Genomic DNA, 23,444 nt, shown 5'->3' with positions numbered 1-23,444 from the left:
TTAACATGGAGAAGATGATTTGCTGCTGGTTGGATACTGGATACAAGAAAGCAAAAGACAGTTGAGATCATCCCACATGAAGTCATTACTAGAGCTGGCTTTTCCCCCGTGTTGAAGTACAGCAGTGACTTGTAAATATGACCTTTGCTAAAGATCAGCTGAGATTTGAAGACTGATCTGCCTTGCTTCACCCAAACAACAAACTGCTGAAAGGATTTGCTCTGTGGAGCCCTCCACAACAGCGTTCGAAAAGTTTGGGCTGGTTTGACTTTTTTTTTTTTTTTTTTTAAATCCATGAAATAAAAAAAAAAAAAAACCCACCAGAAAAAAGTAGTTTGGGGTTTTGCTTTTGTTTTTTGTATCTCTGAATCACTAACACACTGTAGATTCCATTTATCCTTCCATGGCTGAAAATGGATTCTGCAAAAATCAAAATAACTGTCAAACTCCCCTTACACCTTGCTTCCAACAGGTTGAATTTAATACTTCTTGAATGGAATGACATCATTTATTATTTTTTTTGTTTGGTTTTTTTTCTCTTTAAATTTGCAGTATGGCTACATCAAGCTAGCTTTTAAGTCACAACTGTACCTAACCACAGTTCTCTGCAGCAAACCCAGGATTTACAAGATCTAATATCGTGGTTACAGTGCAGGGAACCGTGGGTAAGAAACCTCCAGGTCAGAGTACTGTGGTTGGGGTTTCCCGGAAGAGTGGCAGTTGACACCTCTGGAATATTCATATTTAAGTGCTTCAGTCAGATGGTCCTGAGCTGGGTGGGTACCTCAGGCACTAGGAGAGCCTGGCGTTCAGTCTGCGGGAATGTGTGTACCCTCCGTCGCTCGAGCCGCTTTGCAAACTGTAGTGGTCTTCAGCGTCGCTGGCACTCCCAACACTGTCCATTTCCCCTGGGGTGAACTCCATCCCTTCAATGTCTACTTCTACAGGAAAGACAAGAAGGCATGTTTTCAGAAAGGCAGCAGTGGCAGCAAGGAGTGGTGGCCCACTCTCAAGCACTCTTCACCCAAATCCTAGCTCATTTTCAATCACAGAATGGCTCAGGTTGTAAGGGACCTCAGGAATTAGGTAGGAAGGGATCTCAGGGATCATCTACTCCCAAATTCCCTGCCATGGCAGAGACACCTCTCAACCAGACTTGGCTGCTCAAAGCTTCATCCAACCTGGCCTTCAACACCCCCAGGGAAGAGGCATCCACAGCCTCCCTGGGCAGCCTATTCCAGAGCCTCACCTCTTTTGTAATAAAGAACTTCTTTCCAGGATCCAGTCTAACCCTGCTCTCCCTTAGCTTCAAACCATTCCCCCTTGTCCTGTCTCTAGATACCCTTATGAAAAGTCCCTCTTCAGCCTTCCTGAAGGATCCCTTCAAGTATTGGAAGACAGCTCTAAGGTCCCCCTGGAATCTTCTCTTCTCTAGGCTGCACAAGCCCAGCTCCCTCAGCCTATCCTCATTTTATGTAATTAAAACCCAAGAACTGGCACAGTAGCTCCTGAGGAAAGGATCATCTTGTCCACCTGAGAATTCAAATCCCTTCTGTCCTCATCCACATAAATATACTGCATGACATCAATACCAAATGCTGGCCCAGAACTGTTCCAACCTGCTCACAGACACTGATTGTAAAAGTCCTCCAGCCCTCCAAGGCTGCAGGACTGCTCCTGGTAGTTCCAGCCCATACGGGTGTCGGCTGGTGGCCACCACGGTGTCGCCATCTGTCCCCCAGAAACTGCTGACCACCAGCTCAGCTTCCCCAGGCCCTGACAGAGGCAGCCTGTGCCAGTATTCAGGCACAGGGGGACTTCAGATGGGAAAATAAGGCACAGTGAGAGGCAGCCTGAGGAGCTCTGCCTTGGTTGAGAATGGCTTTTTAACAAATATGTGACAGTTTCACAAGAAGTGCTGCAGAGTTTATTTTGTCTCACAAATTAACACCAGCAAGGCTTTTTGTTTTTTGTTCACTGCCTTACCAGTAACTACACTAAAAATGCAGGACATGAAATGGTGATTGTTTGAAAAAAAGCAGCAATACCACAGGCAGTGTACGTAGCTTTAAACCCACCTGCAGCATCAATGGCTTCCAAAGGTGATTTTAGACAAAAGAACCTTTTCCCAACCATGTGCCAAAGAGGCAGTTGGGGTTTTTGTCCTGCAAATCACAAAATGGAGCAATTCTCACAGAATCACAGAATGGTGGGGGTTAGAAGGGACCTCTAGAGATCATCGACTCCAGCCCCCTGCCAAAGCAGGGTCACCAAGGGCAGGTCACACAGGAACACATCCAGATGGGTCTTGAAAGCCTCCAGAGAAGGAGACTCCACAACCTCTCTGGGCAGCCTGCTCCAGAGCTCCAGCACCCTCATAGCAAAGCTTTTCCTGGTGCTGAGGTGGAACTTCCTGCATTCCAGTTGTATCACAGGACACCACTGAAATGAGCCTGGCCCCTTCTTGACTCCCACCCTTCAGATGCTGATCAGCATTCATTAAGATCCCCTTTCAGGCCTTCTCTTTTCCAGACTAAAGAGTCCCAGGTCCGTCAGCCCTAAATTTTGCCGAAAGCTTGCTTTTAGCCCCAGATCCCGAGTGTTTTGTCGCTGCCCTGCTGGAGCAGCTGCTGTGGGCAGGGCTGGTGCAGTTACCTTGCTCAGAGTCAGTGGATATTGTTGATCCCATGCTGTCGGTGCGGATCCGCTCCATGCCCTGCACGGAGAGCTGCTCCAGCCGGCGCTTGAGGTAGCGGTGCTCCCGCTGCAATTGTTCTTTAATGTTCAGAGCTTTCCGGTCCTGCTCTTCCAATTTCTTAAAGGAGACAGACAGACAGTCAGCTGGCAGGTCCTCCTCACCTTAAAACATGTGTAACTTAGGAACTTGGCCTAGAACCATAGAAGTGTTTCTGTTGGAAAAGACCCGAGTCTGACCATCAACCCAACACCACCATGGCCACTGAACCATGTCCCAAAGCGCCATGTCCACAGGTTTCTTGAACACCTCCAGGGATGGTGACTCCACCACCTCCCTGGGCAGCCATGCTCCACAGCCTTGTCATTGTAAAGCACTTAAAATACTTTAATTAACACAGAACAAAAATTGAATTGTTGCTTGTTGGCTTACAAACAAACCTTGACTGTCTTTACCATCTCTTTCAGTTGCAGAGGTCATAGAATCATAGAACAGTAGGGGTTAGAAGGGACCTCTGGAGATCAGGCCAGCACAGTTTGAGCAGACAAGGCCAAAGCTATCAGTGGTAGCCATTTAAAAATACTGACTTGATAATTGGGGAAGAAAGTGTTAGAAGTATGATGGCATCAAAGACAGGAAGGACACACAAATCCAAACACCTTAAATTGTTTTATGTCTTACATTATTTTATATATTATGAGCCAGGCTATGCTCAAGTAGCCAAGAAGACCAACAGCATCCTGGTCTGGGTCAGCAAAAGTGTGACTAGCAGGACCAGGGCAGTGATTGACCCCCTGTGCCTAGCACTAGTCAGGACAGACCTAAGCACTAGGTTCAGTTTTGGACCCCTCACTACAAGAAGAAGGAGAGTGCTCAGTGAAGGGCAGTGAAGCTGGTGAAGGGTCTGGAGAATAGGTCTGCTTAGGAGCAGCTGATGGAGCTGGGTTTAATATGGAGAAAAGGAGGCTGAAGGGAGACCTTCTGGCTCTCTACAACTCCCTGAAAGGAGGCTGGAACCAGGTGGAGGTTGCTCTCTTCTCCCGAGTACCAAGTAATAGCACAAGAGGTAATGGCCTCAAATTGCACCAGGTTTAGGTTGGACATTAGAAGAAAGTTCTTCACTGAAAGGGTTCTCAAAGACTGGAACAAGCTGCCCAGGGAGGTGGTTGAATCCCCATCCCTGGAGGTGTTTCAAAGAGGCAGAGATGTGGTGCTGAGGGACATGGTTAGAAACAGACCTGGTAGAGTTAGAGAATGGTTGCACTGGATGATCTTAAAGGGCTTTTCCAAACAAAACAATTCTTTGACTTACAAACCCCTAAGTGATGCAGTAAATTACAGACTGCAGCAGTAAAAGCTCTGATAAGCAAGGCCAGATTTCCCTGTTTACACCACCACTGAGAGTCAGGAGACGTGCAGGGAGTGAGCACAGCTGCTGACCCTTCCCCCTGCCATCTGAGAGACCCTAGGCTGGGTTTTCAGAGGAGAGCACCCTGGGGCAGTGCATATCAAACCAGAAGCCAAATCATTTGAGGGATTTTGCTGTTCAATGCAAGCCTGAGAGCAGAAGTTTTTAATCTTTGATACAGTAATGGACATTATGAACAGAGCAGTCTCCCAGCTGAAGGAAACTGAACTTCTGCAGCTTCATGTCCAGGCAGCACACCACGCAGATGCACGTCATAGGTGGATACCCAGTGTTTTAACAAGCAAAGGGTTTGGCACATCCATGTGCACAACAGACCAAAATGTGCCCAATTGATCAGATTTCCTTTTCCTCTCTTTTCCTGGCTGCAGTCCCAAACTCTTAACAACTATTTTAGGAATGAACTCAGTGATTCATATCCAGGAGACTCAAAAAGGTCCAATCCTTTAGTGCAAGTTTCAACGTGTAGACTCTTGGAATCACAGAACAGTCTGGATTGGAAGGGACCCTCAAGATCATCTAGTTCTAACCCCAGGCAATGGGCAAGGGACACCTCCTACTAGGCCAGGCTGCTCAAGGCACCATCCAGCCTGGCTTGGTTGAATGGCAAAGTTGAAAGTTCAGAGGTATTGACAGTGTTGGATGTGTCAGACAGGCACTGGCATGCTCTGGCTGACCTGATGAAGGGCAGTAATTAAGTGGCAACCCAGCCAGGGTAGGTTAAGATCTTAAGAAGTTAATCTTCAGTTTCAGTTCTCCAAAGATGAGAACCATGCATGATGGACATGGAAAGTATCTGCCCCTTGCTGTTTTTTATCAGCAGCTGAAATGGGAGCCCCACAGCTGATCTCTCACACTTGCCACTTATAAAACCAGGTTTGCAGTTTGGATGCATAAGGCCATGCCATGGGGGCAGCCCAACACCAAACCCCCACACAGCGCTTTAACACAGCCTGAACTAGACATGAGAAGCCCAAATCTCCAGTGGTTAACCTGGGGGTTGTCCAGATGGAGTAAAGGTGCTTAGAATAGCTGAGGGTCCTTACAAATACGTGGGAGGTGGGTGCCAGGAAGATGGGGCCAGACTCTTCTCAGTGGTCCCCAGTGACAGGACAAAGGATAGTGAGCATAAACTTGAACATGGGGAGTTCCTTCAAAATATGAAAAGGAACTTCTTAACTTTGAGGGTGACAGAGCACTGGAGCAGGCTGCCCAGAGAGGTTGTGCAGAGTCTCCTTCACTGGAGACTTTCAAGACACATCTTGATGCATTCCTGTGACCTGCCCTAGGTGATCCTGCTCTGGCAGGGGGTTGGACTTGATGATCTCTGGAGGTCCCTTCCAACCCCCAATGTTCTGCGATTCTATGACCCTGTGAAAGTAGCTTGGTAAACTTGTCCAGAGAATGGATTAGCTTAAACTGATCTTTAATTGCTGTGAATTACAGCCATTTCTGCCAGCACAGTGAATCTCAGAGCTGTACAACAGCAGGCTGCTCTCCAAAACACGCCAAGATTACTGGCAATATACAGCCTCTCCTGACACCTTTCTTGACCTGTTTCCTTACAACACTGAAAAAATGCCAGAGGAGTAATTACAGTCCTGGACACAGCAGCAGAAACCTGCTCTTTATCTTGCACATTGGAATATCTGCTTGTGTGATTTCTGTGTCTAACCCTGAAAATACAGCAGTGAAATGGCAGTGAAAGTCTCTTTGGAGAGAGGAGGCCTGAGGGAGTCATTCCCTTGGAATCGCCTGTGCACATCACAGGATGTTAAGGGTTGGAAGGGACCCCTGGAGATCATTGAGTCCAACCCCCCTGCCAGAGCAGGATCACCTGGAGCAGGTCACACAGCAACACATCCAGGTGTGTCTGAATGTCTCCAGAGAAGGAGACTCCACAACCTTTCTGGGCAGCCTGTTGCAGGGCTCCAGCACCCTCACCATAAAGAAGTTTCTCATGTTGAGGTGGAAATTTCCTGTGTTCCAACTTGTACCCAGTGCTCCTTGTCCTATCACTGGGCACCACTGAAAAGAGCCTGGCACCTTCATCTTGACACCCACTCCTCAGGTATTTATAGACATTGATCAGATCCCCTCTCAGCCTTCTCTTCTCCAGACTAAACAGCCCCAGGTCTCTCAATCTCTCTTCATGGCAGAGATGTTCAAGTCCCTTCATCAACCTTGTGCAAAGGCCCAAGCTGCACTGCTGCAGGACCACAGGTGGGCTGGTTTGTGTTTTCCACTTGTTCCACCCTTGAAACACACACAGGGAGAAGCAACTAACAGGAGATGGCACTTTGTATGGGGTCAGTGCTTCAGGGTCTGCTCATCAAGGGGATAGACTTGCTGATAGCTGTAACCCCTTTGATTCCATTAGGGAATCAGGAATGGATCTGGTTTTTGACTTTGAAATCAAGGCAGATTATAAGGGAGACCTTACAGCTGCATTTCAGTACCTGAAGGGGACCTACAGGAAGTCTGGGGAGGGAATGTTTAGAATTCTAGGGTTTGTAGTGATAGGAAGAGGGGCAATGATTTGAAACTAGAGCAGAGTGGGTTTAGGTTGGACATGAGAAAGAAGTTCTTTACTATGAGGGTGGGGAAACAGTGGAACAGGTTTCCCAGGGAGGTGGTGAGGCTCTGTTCCTAGAGATATTCAAGATCAGACTTGATGCAGCCTGCTCTAGTTGGACTGTTGACTGCAGGGAGGGTTGGACAAGATGACCTTTGAGGGTTCCTTGCAATCTGACACAATCTATGAATCAGTACAATGCTACTCTGCTCAGTCCTTATGCACATATATTAATCCAAGAATAGCTTTGGTGCATATATATATATAAAATGTGTGTGTATATGTAAGTCCCATGTAAACCATTAGTAACTAAGCACAAATCACAAAACCCACCATTTATGTATCTGAGACTTCAGGGTAAATTGCAAACCACAAAACCTTGACACTGTGACTGAAATCCTTGCAACTAATAAAGGTCAACATACACAGAAGATTGGATATCTGGATTTTGTGTGAGAATTCCTTTCCTCTCCCTGAACACACATTCTGGAAGATTCTGCTTTAAAAAGAAAGAGAAACAGGGATGTTTTTACCTTGATGTGCATCTTGGCTCTTTTCAACAGACTTAGAGTGGTGTGCCTGGTGCTGTCTGGCCCAAGAGGCACGAGCTGCTTGAGCTGTTCCAAATATAGCCGGAGTTTAGCCCGCCTGAAAGAGTCCAAACCAAGAGCCTTGTAGTAAAGTTGCACCCCAGCAGCACATCCTCTATGCAAACACCATCTGTCTGCAGGATCTCTCTGCAGAACTCCATTCAATGGTGGCTTCCTTTCCCCTCCCTTTGGCAAGGTTTCAGACCCAAAGGTCACTTGAAACGCAGTAAGGCTGCTTGGCACATCCAGGCAGTCGGCTCACACTGATATTCCACAGCAGCTTGCTCAGCCTGGTGAGTCCCATCTTAACCTAGAGGGGGATCTGAGGAATCCAGGAAGGGCTGCACACAGGATCCATGGCTGGGTAAGGAAGAAAAAATGGGACTTCACTCCAACCCAGCGATTTCTGCAGGCAAAGAGGGACCTGTGTGAGGGCACAGGGCCACAGGCCCCAGCTCCCATCTACCCCCTTAGCCTGATGGGATAGGACACACTCCTGCTACACAAGGCAGCCTGCACAGCCCAGAGCTGCTTCCAGACAGGGTTCACCAATATATCCTAACAGGGAGGTCCTGATGCCCCTTATTCTTTCATCTGCTGACCCACAGTATCCTCAGGCATCCTAGCAGCCCTGCACAGCCCAGAGCTGCTTCCAGCCATGATTTATCAATATAATCTAACAAGGAGGTCCTGATGCCCCTTCTCCTCTCATTTACTGACCTACAGTCCCCCCAACTAAGGAGGAGACACTCCTCCTCCCACTGTACAGCCAGGACAACCTGTATTAACAAAGACGCAAGAGAAAATGCTTCCAGCCATACTGGGTCTTGCTTTCACTGTTACTCCTCTGCTGCTCTCCCCTTCTCTCCTGTACCAACACCATTAAATCTGTCAGTAAAAAGAGGATACACAAAGTGGCATTTCTACAGCAATCTGGTTTCCAAACTTTGTCTGTCTTTGAGAGAGAAGCTGGCTGTACAATAGTGCAGGCAATGGTTGCTTCAGTTACTCAACACAAGGGCTGGCAAAGCAAGGGACAGTGTGTGAGTGTGTCCCAGCAGCTCAATCCAAAAATCTCTCCTGGTTTTAGTGCACAGTTACTGAGCAGCAATCCACCCAGTCCAGCAGTAAGACAGAAATGGCTGCAGAAGCCCTCACGTGAGCAGCTCCTCTCATACTTTCCTTTCCACCAGCCTGCTACAGACTGAACAAAGCCATGACCTAGAGCATGCCAAGATCCCCCACGCAGCAGCAGTAAAACGCAAAGCGGATCCCAAGGGGGAGATCTCCTCCAGATCTGCTCCACGCTGCAAGAAGGAGACAAACTTTGCAGGAACTGTAACACTTCTGGTGAACTGAACCATCAGTTGAGAAGCAGAATTCAGCATCAGCTGAGGAGACTTTGCCGTGCACCAAATGACACATCACGCGTGTGCCATCGGAAGGATTAGTGCCACGTGAAAACAGCCTGAGAAATGGGGGGAAAAAACACACCAAGGCAAAACAGAAGTACAGCACAGTGACTACACACTCACACATCTAGTTCTGGCTGCCCATAAATGAGCGGTGTCTTAGGCAGGAAATCAAAGACTATTCCTATCAAATTGTTCTTTCTTTCTTCAAAGCCACTCAGGGAAAAAGAAATACTGGTGAGAGTGTGACTCGCGAGAGAAAACTGAGGACCAGGTTTTGTTGTTGCTGCTGTTTAGGCCTGGGGTTTGTTTTTAAGTACCAGATTGCAAACTTAACCACCTAAATGCTTTTATTTAAACAACAGCAGCAAAGACTGGGGTGAATGTTCACAGAAAGAGCCCCAGCAGATCACAGAGTGCCCCTACAGTGTATCACAGTATTACTAAGGTTGGAAGAGACCTCAAAGATCATCAAGTCCAACCTGTCACCAGTGGGACTGGAATTAGGGACTGCTGGTATTTAGACAGAAAATATTCATCAGGTGGATTTTTATTGCTGTGTCTGTCTCCTCTAACAATTACCTGGGGGGGAGGGGTGTGTGTAAATTTATAAACCCAAACCTGCTTCAGGGCCTACATTCAAAAAAATCTTTTTGGTCTTGAAATGTCCTCTAAACACACACAGCCATCTCTGTCACCCAGCACAACCTGGATACAACTCTATGTAGACAGCTGACAAGAAAGGGACTGAAGAGAAAGGGGCATGTGGCAGGGAAGAGGACAAGAATGGCATCCAAGTAGTAAACTGAGACTTAATACATTGACATGGAATGATCAATGCACTTGGAGTAATTAAAAGTCTGATAAGGAACAAACAGAACTGTTGATCTGGGACCTACTTGATATCAATCCTGGAAAGTGTTTGTGAAACCCAACTAACTACACTCTGCATGACTCTGCTGCTTGGCTACTTGAAGGAAGTCTGCTGACCACAGGGAGAGAGTAAGGATTTAGTGCACTGCTTACCATCAGAGGCAGAGTTCACAGAAACATAACCCAACTCCAGAGTGTCTTTTTAAAGCACTAATTCTTGTATGTCAGCTGCCACCCAGGTAAAGCAGGACTTTACACTAAAGTGCTGTGACGAGCACAGGGCTGCAGAGCACAGGGCTTTACACTAGAGCTGTGAAGAGCACAGGGCTTCACACAAGAGCTGTGAAGAGCACAGGGCTGAAGCTAAGAAGAGTAATTCAACTGAACTCAATGATCTCCTGAGGTCCCACCCAACCTCTAACATCCTGTGATCCTGTGAGAAGAATTTTAATAGTAAAAAAAAAAAATAATAGCTATGCTTTAAGGCATTCTCAGAACTAGCAATTGTACTAGAGGTAACAAAAACACTTGCTAAAGAACCTGCTTTAACTTCACCTTTTGGGTTCTCTTCAAGGGAGTTTTCTTTCATTTAGTTCCTCAGCAGTTAGGAAGCCATTAAAGATTTTAAAGCATAAGTTTTATGTAGATCCTTACAGCAATGCTGATGTGTATATGTGGCTTATTTGTGTATCATAACACAGCAGCATAATCCATGGCATGGATTGTGAAGGTAAGAAGCCCAGCCCAGCACTATTCCTATGCTTCTGGAGTAAATATCCCCACGTCTTTCATCTGAGTGAAAAAAAAACCCCAACACACAAACCCTCTAAGAATGCAAGAAAACATCTCAGGCATGTTATGGTAACAGATCACACCAGCAGGAACAAGGGACTCCAACTTCACAGCAGAGAAGCTGTCACGTACAGACTCTGCCAGCACTAATTTCTCTCATTTTCTGCTGGGACCTGACAGCTTTCGCTTCTCCTCGGCTGACTGTGACACTGGAGGAGGGAAAGGCACTCACAGAGGTGATCACAGCCAGAGCTGGTTTCTGTTTTGCAGCTCACACCTTAAATTCCACCTAGAAAATAAGCAAAAAAGCCCAAACAACAAATCAAACCCAAAAAGCAAAGCAGCCTGGTCTGGGAGCAAGGAGGTAACAATCTCCATGCATGAACTGTGGTTGAAGCTGGGTAATTCTGCTCTGCTCCGGCTTCCCAACCCAGCTGCGACACCTTCGCCCACACAAAGCATGGTGTCAGGCCAGGACACTGCTGCCTACAGACAGGGACACTTTTCTCACCTCATGTGGATGCAAAGAAACAACCCCCTCGTCACTGGTGCTGGATTTATCAGGGAAGGTAAGGATCTGAAAATAAAGCCATGCAAAATCTGAGTCCTCAAGCCTCCAGCTCTCCGTTTGGGGTACAGCCATATGCATGGAGAGAGGTACGAGGGTGACTCATCTCCGATTACCGCATCTTCCGTTGTGCCAGATGATTACGGGGCTCCAGATGTTACAAGACTTCAGTGTTTCTCCACAGGCAAGCTCACAACATGGTCCTACAAATCTGCATTGTAGCTCCTCTAAAAGGCCACAGACTTGGTCGCTGTCCCTCACAGTGGCCATAGCTAGGAGCAGTCAAGTGGTTCATGATGTTCACACAAAGGAAAAAGCACCTAACTGATAACTAAGGCAATGGCAACCAGCTGGGACTGCCTTGAAGTGCTCTGGAATCCACGCAAGCCATGATGGGCAATAGTGGCAGATCTTACAGCAAAAGGAGCCCTGGAGCTGTACACCCTGGAGGGACAAAGCAGCAAAATGGTGTTCTCAAGAATATCCTTGTAGTATGAGAAGCTCATCTGAAGACCACTCACTGAGTGTATTTCTCCTAAGCTCCAGTTTGCTCCGGTGCTCAGCTATGAAAAGGCAGGAGCACTGCTGGCCAGAGGAGCTACAGTTCACCCAAGGGACCTCTTCTCACCACACTGGAGCATGTGTGGGCATGAACCAGTGCTTGCTTCACAAGAAGGTCCTAACTGTGCTTCTGCAAGATGCTTTAATGCTATAAATGCTTGTGTGGTTGAACATGTGCCTCTATTGCAGAGGTCCCAAATTTAGTCTACGGAACCAGCTCTGTGGACAGGAGGCTGACATACTCTCAACTCAACTGCTAAATATATTTGCTTGGTGGTGTTCTGGAAAGAAAAGGACACTGTAGATCAAACAGCACTGCAAATGGAATCACTGAAAGCCACAGGAGTGAGAACAATAGAAATGGATATAAAAATTAAAGCTTTCTCTTTTCTGTGTTAACCCTTTCAATCCAAACCCCAAGCAGCATCAGACCCTACCACAAGGCAAATTCAGTACAAGGTGAACACAAACAGAACCCCTACCTCAAGGAATATAAAGCTCTAGAAGACATTACAAAATGGACAGAGCTACTGGAACATTTCAGCTTCCTTCTCTCACATGTCACCTTTTTTTTCCACATTCAAACCCAGCCTGGTCCTGGTGCTGTGCAATGAATTTAATACACAAGTGTTTAAATATAGAGCAGTTGCTGAATTTTTCATTGTTGCATAATGACCATGCAATCTGGCTTCATAATGTACATAGAATGAAGTCAGAGAAGATTTCCTGCAGCAAAAATTCACTCCAGGAGTCAAATGTTCTCCAGGTACATGGTGAACCAAAGTGCAGCGTGGGCTGTGCACTCTGGGTCAGAGAAGTAAAGGCTGTCTTTTCACCCTGAAGAAAGGTGATTGATCTCCCCATCAGCCATGAAATTCAGCACACAACACTGAAGTGAGCTCACTGCAGTTGTAAAATACTGATGGTTTTACAGGAAGACTCTTCACAGTTTATTTATGAGATGCAAATACCTGCACACAGGTAGTGCTCCAGTTTTAGACAGAATCAGCAAACACAGCAGCTCAGGACCCCTTGTGACATGCATTAGTCAGGATCAATCATAGAATGGCCTGGTTGGAGGGGACCTCCAAAGGTCATCTAGTCCAACACCCCTGCACTCAGCAGGGACATCCTCCACTACATCAGGTTGCTCAGAGCCTTGTTGAAGCTGACCTTAAATATCTCCAGGGATGGGGCCTCAACTACCTCCCCAGGCAATCTTCATGGTGCAGAATTTGTTCCTAACATTCAATCTCAATCTGCTCTTCTCTCATTTCAAACCAATGCCCCTTGTCCTATCACTGCAGGCCTTTGGGAACAGTCCCTCTGCAGCCTTCTTGTAGCTCACTTCAGGCACTGGAAGCCTGCTGTAAGGTCTCTCTAGAGCCTTCTCTTCTCCAGGCTGAACAACCCCAGCTCCCACAGCCTGTCCTCATAGGAGAGGAAGACAGACAGCAGTACAAACTTCCCCACTGGAGCTTCAGGATTCCCCTGCCATTGAGGTGAAACCAGAGAGAGAACCTCTGTCTGCCTTGTGACTCCTGCATCAACCCTTTCTTTGCAGAGCTTGCCACAAGCAAGTCAAGATCTCTTAAGGGCTCCAGCTCCTTTTACTCTATGCACAGTCACACATGAGCAGTGACACATTTTTGCTGGTACTGGCTACTCAATGCCTTCAGATTGTCTTGTGTATTCCTGGCTATCATTGCCATACAGATGAAGTAGGTGAAGATGTAATTGTCTTAAACGAGGACACCCACTCTGCTCACTCTAAGTTGGTCCTCAAACATAGCTGTCTCACTCCTCCTTAAGCTAACACCTCTTTGTGTCAGCAGTGATGTATCTACAGCTGCACAACACTTTTGTAAGCTCCTGAAGAAGATTCTGCACTCATTAAAACACACTTGTTTACAAGGGCATTTTAAAAGATTGTGCCTGATTCCATCTTGAAAAAAACCACAGAAAGGTAGTCATGTACAAATGGTTCTAGAGCAACCTGTTTATTCATGGTCCAGACAGGAGTGAGAGCTCTTCAGCAAAATATGAAATACAACAGAAGATAACAACAACCCTCTGCTGAAGTATTAAATCCTGTCCCCTCCCTTTTTCCTTCAGTCAGAAACACTTTCAATACCTTCTGCTCTACAAAGGACACCTCAAATAGATTTTCTTTCCCAAAGAGGCTCTAGCTCATCCTTGAATGGCACAACCTATTTCAGCTACACCACAGATTCACTTTAGTGAAAAGGCAAGAAAACCTCTTAGTATGAAAGCACTGTACCATAGCAAGGCACCCAGTGTGCTGATTGCTACGAGATGTGTGAAATGCTTGCTCACAGCTCAGTGCCTCAGAGCCAAAGCCACACATTCAGGAGCACCCTTACAAGGAACCTCTTGACTTTTTATTGCCAAAGAATCACAGAATGGCTCAGGTTGGAAGGGACCTCAGAGATCATCCACTCCAACCTCCCCACCATGGGCAGGGACACCTCTCATCTAGACTTGGCCTTGAACAGGCCCCAAGGAGGAGGCATCCACAACCTCCCTGGGCAACCTGTTTCTTCAAAGTCAAAGCCAGACAAACACAAATTCTTACACCTAGAGAACAAGTCTCAGAGGAGCTGCTGAGGGAACTGGGGTTGTTTAGTCTGGAGGAGGCTGAGAGGAAACCTCATTGCTCTCTGCAACTCCCTCAAAGGAGGTCAGAGCCAGGTGGTGGTTAGTCTCTTCTCCCAGGTATCAGGTGTTAGAGGAAATGGCCTGAAATTGTGCCAGAGGAGGTTTAGATTGGAGATTAGGAAAAATTTATTGACTGCAAGAGTGGTCAGGGATTGGAACAGGCTGCCCAGAGAGGTGGTGGAGTCACCATCCCTGGAGGTGTTCAGGAAACCTGTGGACATGGCACTTTGGGCCATGGTTTAACAGCCACGGTGGTGTTAGGTCAATGATTGAACTCAATGATCTTGGAAGTCTTTTCCAACCAAAACATCCTATGGAGAAGGAATTTGTTTCAGGTGCCTTCTGTTTTTAGCTCTCTTATCTCCTTATTGTCTTTGAACATTCACCTCTCAAATGTTTTTAAGCAACAGCAAGAGAGGTACCACCAACTCAGCAGCACACAGTACCCACCTAACACAGGGAGATGAACAGCAGTCCTTCATGGGGAAGTACATGAGTGATGGAACTGCCCTTGGACACACTTGAAAACATGAGTCCACAAAGAAATAATCAGCCATGCTTTTAAAAAACTTACTTGATTCACCCAGCCTTCCACTTACTTGTTTCACACATTAAAATGAAGACACTGCAACTTAGTAGTCCTCCTAAATTAGACCTCCCAAACCCAGCTGTATCACTGGCACTCATGTTTCTTAGATTAGACTTAAGGCTTTGTCTGTTGGCTCAGAATGCTGTCAGACCCAATTTGATAAGGAAAGTGCCATTTCAGGATCACACTGTCCCAGCACCAAGCAGTCTTAATTCCCACTTGGAATTAGATGGATGTGGACACATGCTTGTACACTGCCCACTGAAAGCCAAGAGTGGGTTAGGAGCCCTCCCTGCTGAGATGGGTGCAGTAAGGCTCTGGTCCTTGCTGCTGGTGGAACACTGCAAAGCAAAATTGCACAGCGAATCCACAGCCACACCACCCATCTGCAGTGCTGCAATCAGTGTGTTTTCCTTCACCACTCTCCTGGAACTCCTGCAAGTAGTTTGGTGAGGGCTGCAGAGTGCAGGGCAAAGTGAAGTGTATTTACTAAACAAGGAAAAGCTGCCTCACGACGACAGGTTTGTGCCGGGTTTACCTATAGAAAGGACCAGGGCTGGAGCACCTCTGCTATCAGGATAGGCTGAGGGAGCTGGGGCTGTTTGGCTCAGAGAAAAGAAGACTCTGGGGAGACCTAGTAGTGGCCTTCCAGTACCTGAAGGGAGCCTACAAGACAGCTGCAGAGGGACTTTTCTTAAAGGTGCCTAGCAATAGGACAAAGGGGAATGGTTTGACACTGAAAGAGAGCAGAGTTAGACTGGATCTTAGGAAGAAGTTTTTCAGTATGTGGGTGGTGAGACACTGTGATAGGCTGCCCAGGGAGGCTGTGGATGCTTCCTTCCTGGAGGTGTTCAGGGCCAAGTTGGATGGGGCCGTGAGCAAACAAGTCCAGCTAAGAGGTCTTGCTGCCCATGGTGGGGGGGTGGGTGTGGAGTAAATGATCTCTAAGGTCCCTTCCAACTTCAACCATTCTATGATTTTCCACAACTTAACCATTCCCTGACAGGTGGTTAAAAAGGATGCAGTCAGTCTGCCCCACAAGTAGCTCCAGGGAGTGCAGATGCTTCACGTGGTGCTTCAGGCACAAGGTGCAGCAGGGCTCTGCACACACGCACACACTCCCCATTTATCGGCTGACAACACCCCAGAGCAAGCCACTGCTCACAAACCAGCCCAGGGCTTGAAACCAGCTCTAATTATCAGACTGTTTCCCCACATCAAAATGCTAAGCAAGAACATCATGTCTCAGGACAGCTGCCAACAGGAAGGATCTTTAAAAAAAAGGGGGGGGGAGGAGGAAGACTACAATGCTTAGAGAAGCCTAGAGAGGTGCTGTAGCACAGCACTGAGTGAAGAGAGCATGGCACAAGCCTGGCGAGTTTTTTCTGCCTCATTTTAAATCTCCCTACAGACCCCAGCTATTTTATACACCTGTCAGATGAGGGGTGAAGTGGGTTCAAGATGTTTGTTGTTTGGTTGGGTTTTACACCACTGTATGATGTCAAATGAAAGGAGAGGCAAGTCAAGCTGAATTGTTTTAGCTGAATTAAACCCATGCACTGCTGTCACACGGGGAGTGCGACGGCAGACGGCTGGAATGCAGCAGCCTTTTCCTGCAGCAGGTTAGATGAGGAGGGTGAGCTATGAATAGCTGCAACACTGGAGAGCTGGCACTGAGGTTTTATTGCCCATTGTACCCCTGCATCCAAATGACAAGTAAATGCCAAGCAGCCAAGATGATCAGAAGGCTGAAGCACCTCCCTTATGAAGACTAGCTGGGAGAGTTGAGGCTGTTCAGCCTCTGGGAACACCTTAGAGCAGCCTTCCAGTAGCTGAAGGGGCCCACAAGAAAGCTGGGGAGGGACTTTTGACAAGGCTTGTAGTGACAGGACAAGAGGAAACTGATGGAAGCTTGAGGAGGGCAGATTTAGACTGGGGATTAGGAAGAAGTTCTTTACAGTGCTGGTGGTGAGACACTGGAACAGGTTGCCCAGGAAGGCCGTGGCTGCCCCCTCCCTGGTGGTGTTCAAGGCCAGGCTGGATGAGGCCTTGAGCAGCTTGGTCTAGTGGCAGGTGACCCTGCTCAGGGCAGATGGGGTGGAACTAGATGATCTTGAAGGTCCTTTCCAATCCATTCTATGACTCTGTGCATTCAAATTACTCAAATGCTGGAGGGACTCCACATTCCCAGGTGCATAAAGCACCAGAAGAAACAAGTTTTAAACCCTAATCAGAGTTAAGCCAACACTGTCTCCAGTTCAGCACCTTACAATCGTTTTCTCATTCTCAGAGGCTGGGAGTTTCAAGCTCTGACTGGGAAATCAGGTATCAGAAAGGGATGTTCAGTGCTACATCTTACTTCTGGCTTAGCTTCTGCTAGTACTTCCTCAGCACCTGTACCTATTGACCATTTGTGGCTATCTTAGAGGGAGCAGCTAATGGTGGCACCTTGAGCATGCACCAATGAAGCCAGCTGGCTTTGAGGGGAAGGAGGTGATGGGTGCTGCTGTTTTTTACCACTGTGGATACTTGAGATGTCCTCCAACAGGACAGCTGGGGTATTCTGGGATGACAGCAGGGTGCCTGCTCCAGCCAACCAAAATCTGTTTCAGATCACAAGTGAGAACACGAAAGAGAAGAAAAACAGAAATCACCCTTGAAGTAATTAAGAACCCATGTCCCCAAATGTCTTGCTGTATGTCTAACTCCAGCACTGAAACCTTGTAATTAGAGGTGCATAAAAAAGACTGAGTGAGGTGTATATATAAACAAATGTAGGGGCAGGATTAAATGCACTGAATGTAATTACAGATGGTCTCTTCCAAGGCTAGAATGGGCACTCTTACTTTCTCATACAATCAAAGCTAAGGAACACTTGTGTAATATTCTGCCCCAAACAGTGACAGAATCTGGCATCAGGGGCCAGTGGAGAGCTGCAGATATCTGAGAGTCCTGCCTCAAAGTTGAGGTTTATCTTGCCACAGCACAGATAGTGCCTTGTTTATCATTTAATTTCCGTCCCATTTCCCCTTCCACTGAGCAGTACAAAGCTGGCTGTCTCTCTGCCAGACAGGGTGCAGGAGAGCACAATCTGCAAAGGATCCATTTGGGGACCATAAGGTATGGAACAGCTTTTTCAAACCCTCCTCCTTTTCCCTCCTTTCTTCCCCACAGCCCCCATTTCTTACATGCACTGTCCTGAGGTTATCTGGCAATGGAAGCAAGAGCTAGAAGTTTGGACCCACTTGCCATGTGAGTATGTAAAGTCAGGCAGTGGGAACTGAGACACCTGACAGCCTGTTTCAAATACCTGTTAGCACATAGCCCCAATAACTGCTTCTAGCCAAACACACACAACAAGCTCCCAAATTTCCCTAGCAGAAATAATTTGCTCCACCCATGCAGTTCATTTCAGCAGGCAGCACAAGAGCACTTCCCAACGGGGATTAAGTCAGCTTTCTTGGGGGAATTACAGGGCTTGCTACGTTTGTGTTTGTTACATGCCACCTAATGTGGTCTGTGAGGCACAGGGTGTCTGTGCAGCCCACATTTGCAAACGCTGAGGAGACTCCCAACTTCAATAGGAGCTGCTGACTTGTGGCAGCAATTAGATGCCAAGCAGGCCCCTTATTTAGCACCTCATAGCTTCATTTAGTTACCTACATTGAAACATCAATGAAAGAAAGGCAGATAGAAATTTGTTAGGCACTAATCCCAAGGTGGCAGTTGGGAGAAGATGACTCCCAAGTACTTCTCCAGCTTTTCAGAGATATTTTACCACATTCAGATGGAGACTTTGTTCCCCAGTTCTTCTGCTGCCTTGCTATAAGGTGGAATCTAAAATAAAATGGGCTTTCTTAATGTAGGGCATGTAGCCTGTAACTGGAGTTACTAGTTTCCAAGTTAGAAGCACTGCAACAGATGACCTCATGCACATGCAGTCAAGCCCACACCTCTCTGTGCTGGCTCTGCCAATCTCCATGCACTGCACAATTAGTTACACTAATTGGTAGAGAGAAAAAAACCTGCAACCATAAAGTAGACTCAAACACCAGAACACCAGTATTAGCACTTGAGATCCTCTGACAAGCCTGGAGAAGGCCTAAAGGCCTGCAGTGACAGGACAAGGGGCAATGGTTTGAAATGAGAGAAGAGCAGATTTAGATTGGATGTTAGGAACAAATTCTGCACCATGAGGGTGGTGGGACACTGGAACAGGTTGCCCAGGGAGGTAGTTGAGGCCCCATCCCTGGAGATACTCAAGGTCAGGCTTGACAAGGCTCTGAGCAACCTGATGTAGTGGAGGATGTCCCTGCTGACTGCAGGGGGGTTGGGCTAGATGACCTCTGGAGATCCCTTCCAACCCAAACCATTCTGTGATTCTAGGTCCTGTCACTCGGCTCTGTCCTAGCAGGATGTGTACATAGCTCAGTAAAGGCATTTCAGTTTCCAGCCACTCATAGGATCACAGAACCATTGAACTGCTGAGGTTGGAAGTGACCAAAAGTCCAATTGCTCACCTAGAGCTCACAATCCTACCGCTGCTGCTAAGCCGCTGCTGCTAAGCCACTGCCACTAAACCTCAGCACCACATCCACATGTCTTCTAAAGCCCTCTAGGGATGTTGACTGCACCACCTCCCTGGGCAGCCTGGCCCAATGCCCGAGAAGAAACTGTCCTAATATCCAACCTATTTTTTCCTAGTAACACTTGACCTGTGAAGGAACCATGTGTAGCAAATCTAAGCACAAGTGTCACAAAGGGAAAAACAGGCAAGTCCACATTGTTCAAGCCAGAAAGAGACATTCTGAGTCTGAGACCAAGCCATGGTATCTCCAGTACTCAAAGGGTAAGCAGCCCATGGAAAGGCAAGCTCAGGATAAAGCTGGAGATGGAAACACAGCATGGAGGCAGGGAGAGCAGAGGACAAGTCAAGCAACCCATGGATTATAGTCCCCTCTGCCAGTCTACACTGATCCCTTAGTGTCTGCTCCAACCAGGGACACTTGGTCTTCAAAATGTTGTGCTCATGACATACCTGGGAGAAAACAACCCAGGCTCCTGCAGATCTGAGTGAATGCTGAGTGCAGAGCCAAGCCTGCCAGTAACAGCTGGTGCTGCACTGCTCGTTTTCAGCTGCATCTGCACCTCTTCAAACCACGGCAGGTACCCACTTCTGCACACCCCATTTTCATCTCTGGGCTTCCACAACAGACTTGACTGGTTAGGATTCAGCCAAGAATTCCTATCATGTTATGTAATCCTCCTTTCAGAAACCAGCTTCTTAAAGCCCATTAGCTGCCTTAAATACCTTAAAAAAAACAATCAAGTTGCAGCTCAGTCGCTCAGATGTAGCTAAGCAAGCTTAAAATTAAAACATTCATTTTTAATACCTAACTCAACAAATCTTTCTCTCCTCCAACCAACTGAGCAGCCACCACCAGGGATCTCTTCCTTTATTTGCAGGGAATCAGCACCTAGCTGTTGTCCATATGGTGCTGAAAGCACCTGGAACTCTGGCCCATCTACCTCCATCTTGCACAAAACCAGCTCAGTATTTTATCATGGTGGATAAGAACTGGCCAGGTCAGTTAGCATATGCTGGAAACATAAACCACCTTTCACTTAGTCCATCAGGGGCCAACACACAATGGACCTATGTTTGGAGAGAGGGATGAACACATCCAAGTGGAAAAAAAAAGCAGGCGCTTGGGTTCTCGCCCATCTGCTCTCTGCTGGCTGTGCGGCTGGCCAGCAAGCACAGGGCTTTCTGGAGCCCAGACCCAAGACTGCACTTAGGTCCTGCACTTCAAAGCAGACCTCAGCAGGAAAAAGGACATCATAACTTCATCAAGGCTGTACTTTAGTCCATTTTTCATCGCTGAGTAAAAGCTTTGTCCCAAGCGCAGGGATGTGTACAGCTCTGACACCTGGAACTTAACTTCCTGCGCAGATGAACTTCACAGCTTCAGCTGCTGAGTGCAGTCCAGCAGTCTAGGTGGGAGGAGACTTGTGTTAGGAGTGCGTGGCCAGGTGAGCTGCTGTGAGCACTGAGAAGACCCAAGTTCATTGCAGGGACATTTACAGTAGCTACTGCAGCAGGTAGAACAGGACAAGCCACAGGTCCAGACCCCTTCTGACTGCCTGGAGGTGGGAAAAAGATGAGCAAAGAGATGATCCAACAACTGGAGCACCTGTTCTGTGAGGACAGGCTGAGGGAGCTGGGCTTGTTCAGCCTAGAGAAGACTCTGGGGTACCTTAGAGCTGCCTTCCAATACCTGAAGGGATCCTACAGGAAGGCTGGAGAGGGACTTTTCGTAAGGGTGTCTAGAGCCAGGACAAGGGGGAATGGTTTGAAGCTGAGGGAGAGCAGGGTTAGGCTGAATCTCAGGAAGAAATTCTTCAGTGCAGGAGTGGTGAGACTCTGGAATAGACTGCCCAAGGAGGTTGTGGATGCCTCCCTGCTGGAGGCGTTCAAAGCCAGGCTGGATGAGGTCTTGAGCAGCTGAATTTAGTTGAGAGGCATCCCTGCCCATGGCGGGGAGGTTGGAATAGATGATCTCCGAGGTCTTCTCCAACCTGAACCATTCTAGGATTGCACTGGGTTGGAAGGGACCCTCAAAGGTCATCTTGTCCAGCCCCACTGCTGTCAGCAGGGGCATCTCCAACTAGATCAGGCTGCACAGGGCCACATCAAGTCTGATCTTGAATGTCTCCAAGGACAGGGCCTCAACCACATCCTTGGGCAGCCTGTTCCAGTGTTTCACCACTCATTGTGAAGGACTTACTGCTGATGTCCAACCTAAATCTACCCTGCTCCAGTTTCAAACCATTGCCCCCTGTCCTATCACTACAGACCCTTCTAAGCAGTCCCTCCCCAGCCTTCCTGCAGGGCCCCTTTAGATAGTGAAACACATCTCTAAGGTCTCCCTGGTGCTTTCCTCCAGGATGAACAGCCCAAATTCTTTCTGCCTGCCTTCACAGCAGAGGTGCTCCAGCCCCCTGATCATCTTTGTGGCCCTCCTCTGGACCTGCCCCAGCAGGTCCATGTCTCTGTTGTGCTGGGGGCCCCAGAGCTGGACACAGCACTCCAGGTGAAGTCTCACCTGAGTAGAGCAGAATCACCTCTCTGAGTGGTTGTTGTCCACCTCCCACGGTGGTTGTCCACCTCCTACGGTGGCTGTCAGCTCACAAAACCAAGGCAGCCTCTTAAGACATTCCCTTGCTCAAGCAGTGCAAAGGTGTGTTTATTGCCAGTCACTTGGATGCAATAAACCACTTCACACTGAGCAGCTGGTGTAAAAGGTTCCTTACTTGATGAGAAAACCAGAAGCAGCAGCTGTAGCACGGAGGTTACGTTCTGCTCGCAGGAGGAGGTGGTTCCCTCATTCCCAGCCACCTTATCTAGGTGGTTTCTGTCTTATCTGGACACATCATAGAAATGGCAGCAGCTTTTCAAGATCCATCATAGCAACGAGATCTGCACTAGGTCAGCAAGACCCATCAGCACAGCACTCTCCATGCAGCAGCATCAGCCAGAGCTGGATGCTTAGAAGTATTAAACTGAAGAGGAGTGAACTGTACTGGACTATACTGGAAATTAATACTGACACTGACAGAAGTGATCCCATCTTCTCCCTGTACCTGTGACAGAGAGCTGGGTCAGGAAATGAACTGGCTGGAGACACAAGCTTTAACCCTTCCTCCTGTGCCAGCAGGAAGCAGGACCCAGCAGCATGCAAGCAGGCTGGGGTGAAGTCCTGATGGAAGCACAGCAACGAGACACACGCTGGGTCATCCTTCCCTGGGTGTAGTCTACCTCCAGCACCAGTCACAGGGTTTTCCCTCAGCTCCTGGTGGCACTGTAGCCATTCAGATCGATGCAGTTAGATCTTTCTGCTGCACCACAGTGCTAACTGCAATGGCAATGTGTCATTTTGAAAAGGCAGCTCAGAATCATAACAAACATTGAGCATTGTTTTGGCACTTTGTTATTTCAATGACCTTTCAGTTCTGTTTCAAGGCTTCCAAGTTTATCAGCAACTGGCAGTTACCTGCTTTCCATTAACCCTGCAATTTACTAACCAGAGAGAATTTCAAGGCATCCACCTAGGCACTCTCTCAGCTTCCATAAACTTGCAACTCCACCAAAGTCTGATGGGGGGAATTAATGTCCCAGTGAATGGGACTGTGCTGCTGGCACCTGCACTTCCCTCGGGAGAAAAGTATCTGTTGGTAGTTAACCTGCTCAATTTACTTCATCAGTTAATCTTGTACACCATAATGCTTCCATCAAAAGATCTGATTTTCATCAGAATCTACATTTCTGTACAGATACCCACTTCATACACATGATGATGCAATTTAACAGCCTTTTCCTGGCAGGATTATAGATTTAAGGACTACACAAAGCACTACCCAACCTCAGGGCAGCACTACAGAATGACAGAATGGTGGGAGTTGGAAGGGGCCTCTGAAGATCAAGTCCACCTTCCCCTGCCAAGGCAGGTTCACTTAGAGAAGGTCACACAGGAACATGCCTGGGTGGGTCTGGAATGTCTCCAGAGAGGGAGACTCCACCACCTCTCTGGGCAGCCTGCTCCAGTGCACATTACCCCTTGTCCTGTCACTGGGCACCGCTGAAAAAAGCCTGGACCCATCCTCCTGCCACCCACCCTTTACAA

The 23,444-nt window shown here is 47.6% G+C and overlaps 1 protein-coding gene across 2 annotated transcripts in view; it reads right to left on the bottom strand.

Annotated features, from left to right (window-relative positions):
• Positions 1-529: 529 nt before the first annotated feature.
• Positions 530-23,444, bottom strand: part of MXD4 (MAX dimerization protein 4) — a 38,184-nt gene continuing 15,269 nt past the window's right edge. For both annotated transcript variants that reach the window (XM_054172282.1, XM_009904221.2), the window contains exons 4-6: positions 7,230-7,344; positions 2,656-2,815; positions 530-941 (exon numbers count right to left, since the gene is read on the bottom strand). In XM_054172282.1, the coding sequence (XP_054028257.1) occupies positions 793-941; positions 2,656-2,815; positions 7,230-7,344 (424 nt within the window). In that variant the 3' untranslated portion in view covers positions 530-792. The remainder of the gene's footprint in view (positions 942-2,655; positions 2,816-7,229; positions 7,345-23,444) is intronic.

This window comes from Dryobates pubescens, chromosome 23 (genome assembly GCF_014839835.1).
Source record: "Dryobates pubescens isolate bDryPub1 chromosome 23, bDryPub1.pri, whole genome shotgun sequence".
NCBI classification, from domain to species: domain Eukaryota; kingdom Metazoa; phylum Chordata; class Aves; order Piciformes; family Picidae; genus Dryobates; species Dryobates pubescens.
Note: the sequence above shows the minus strand (reverse complement) of the source record. Positions and strands in the feature narration are given on the sequence as shown.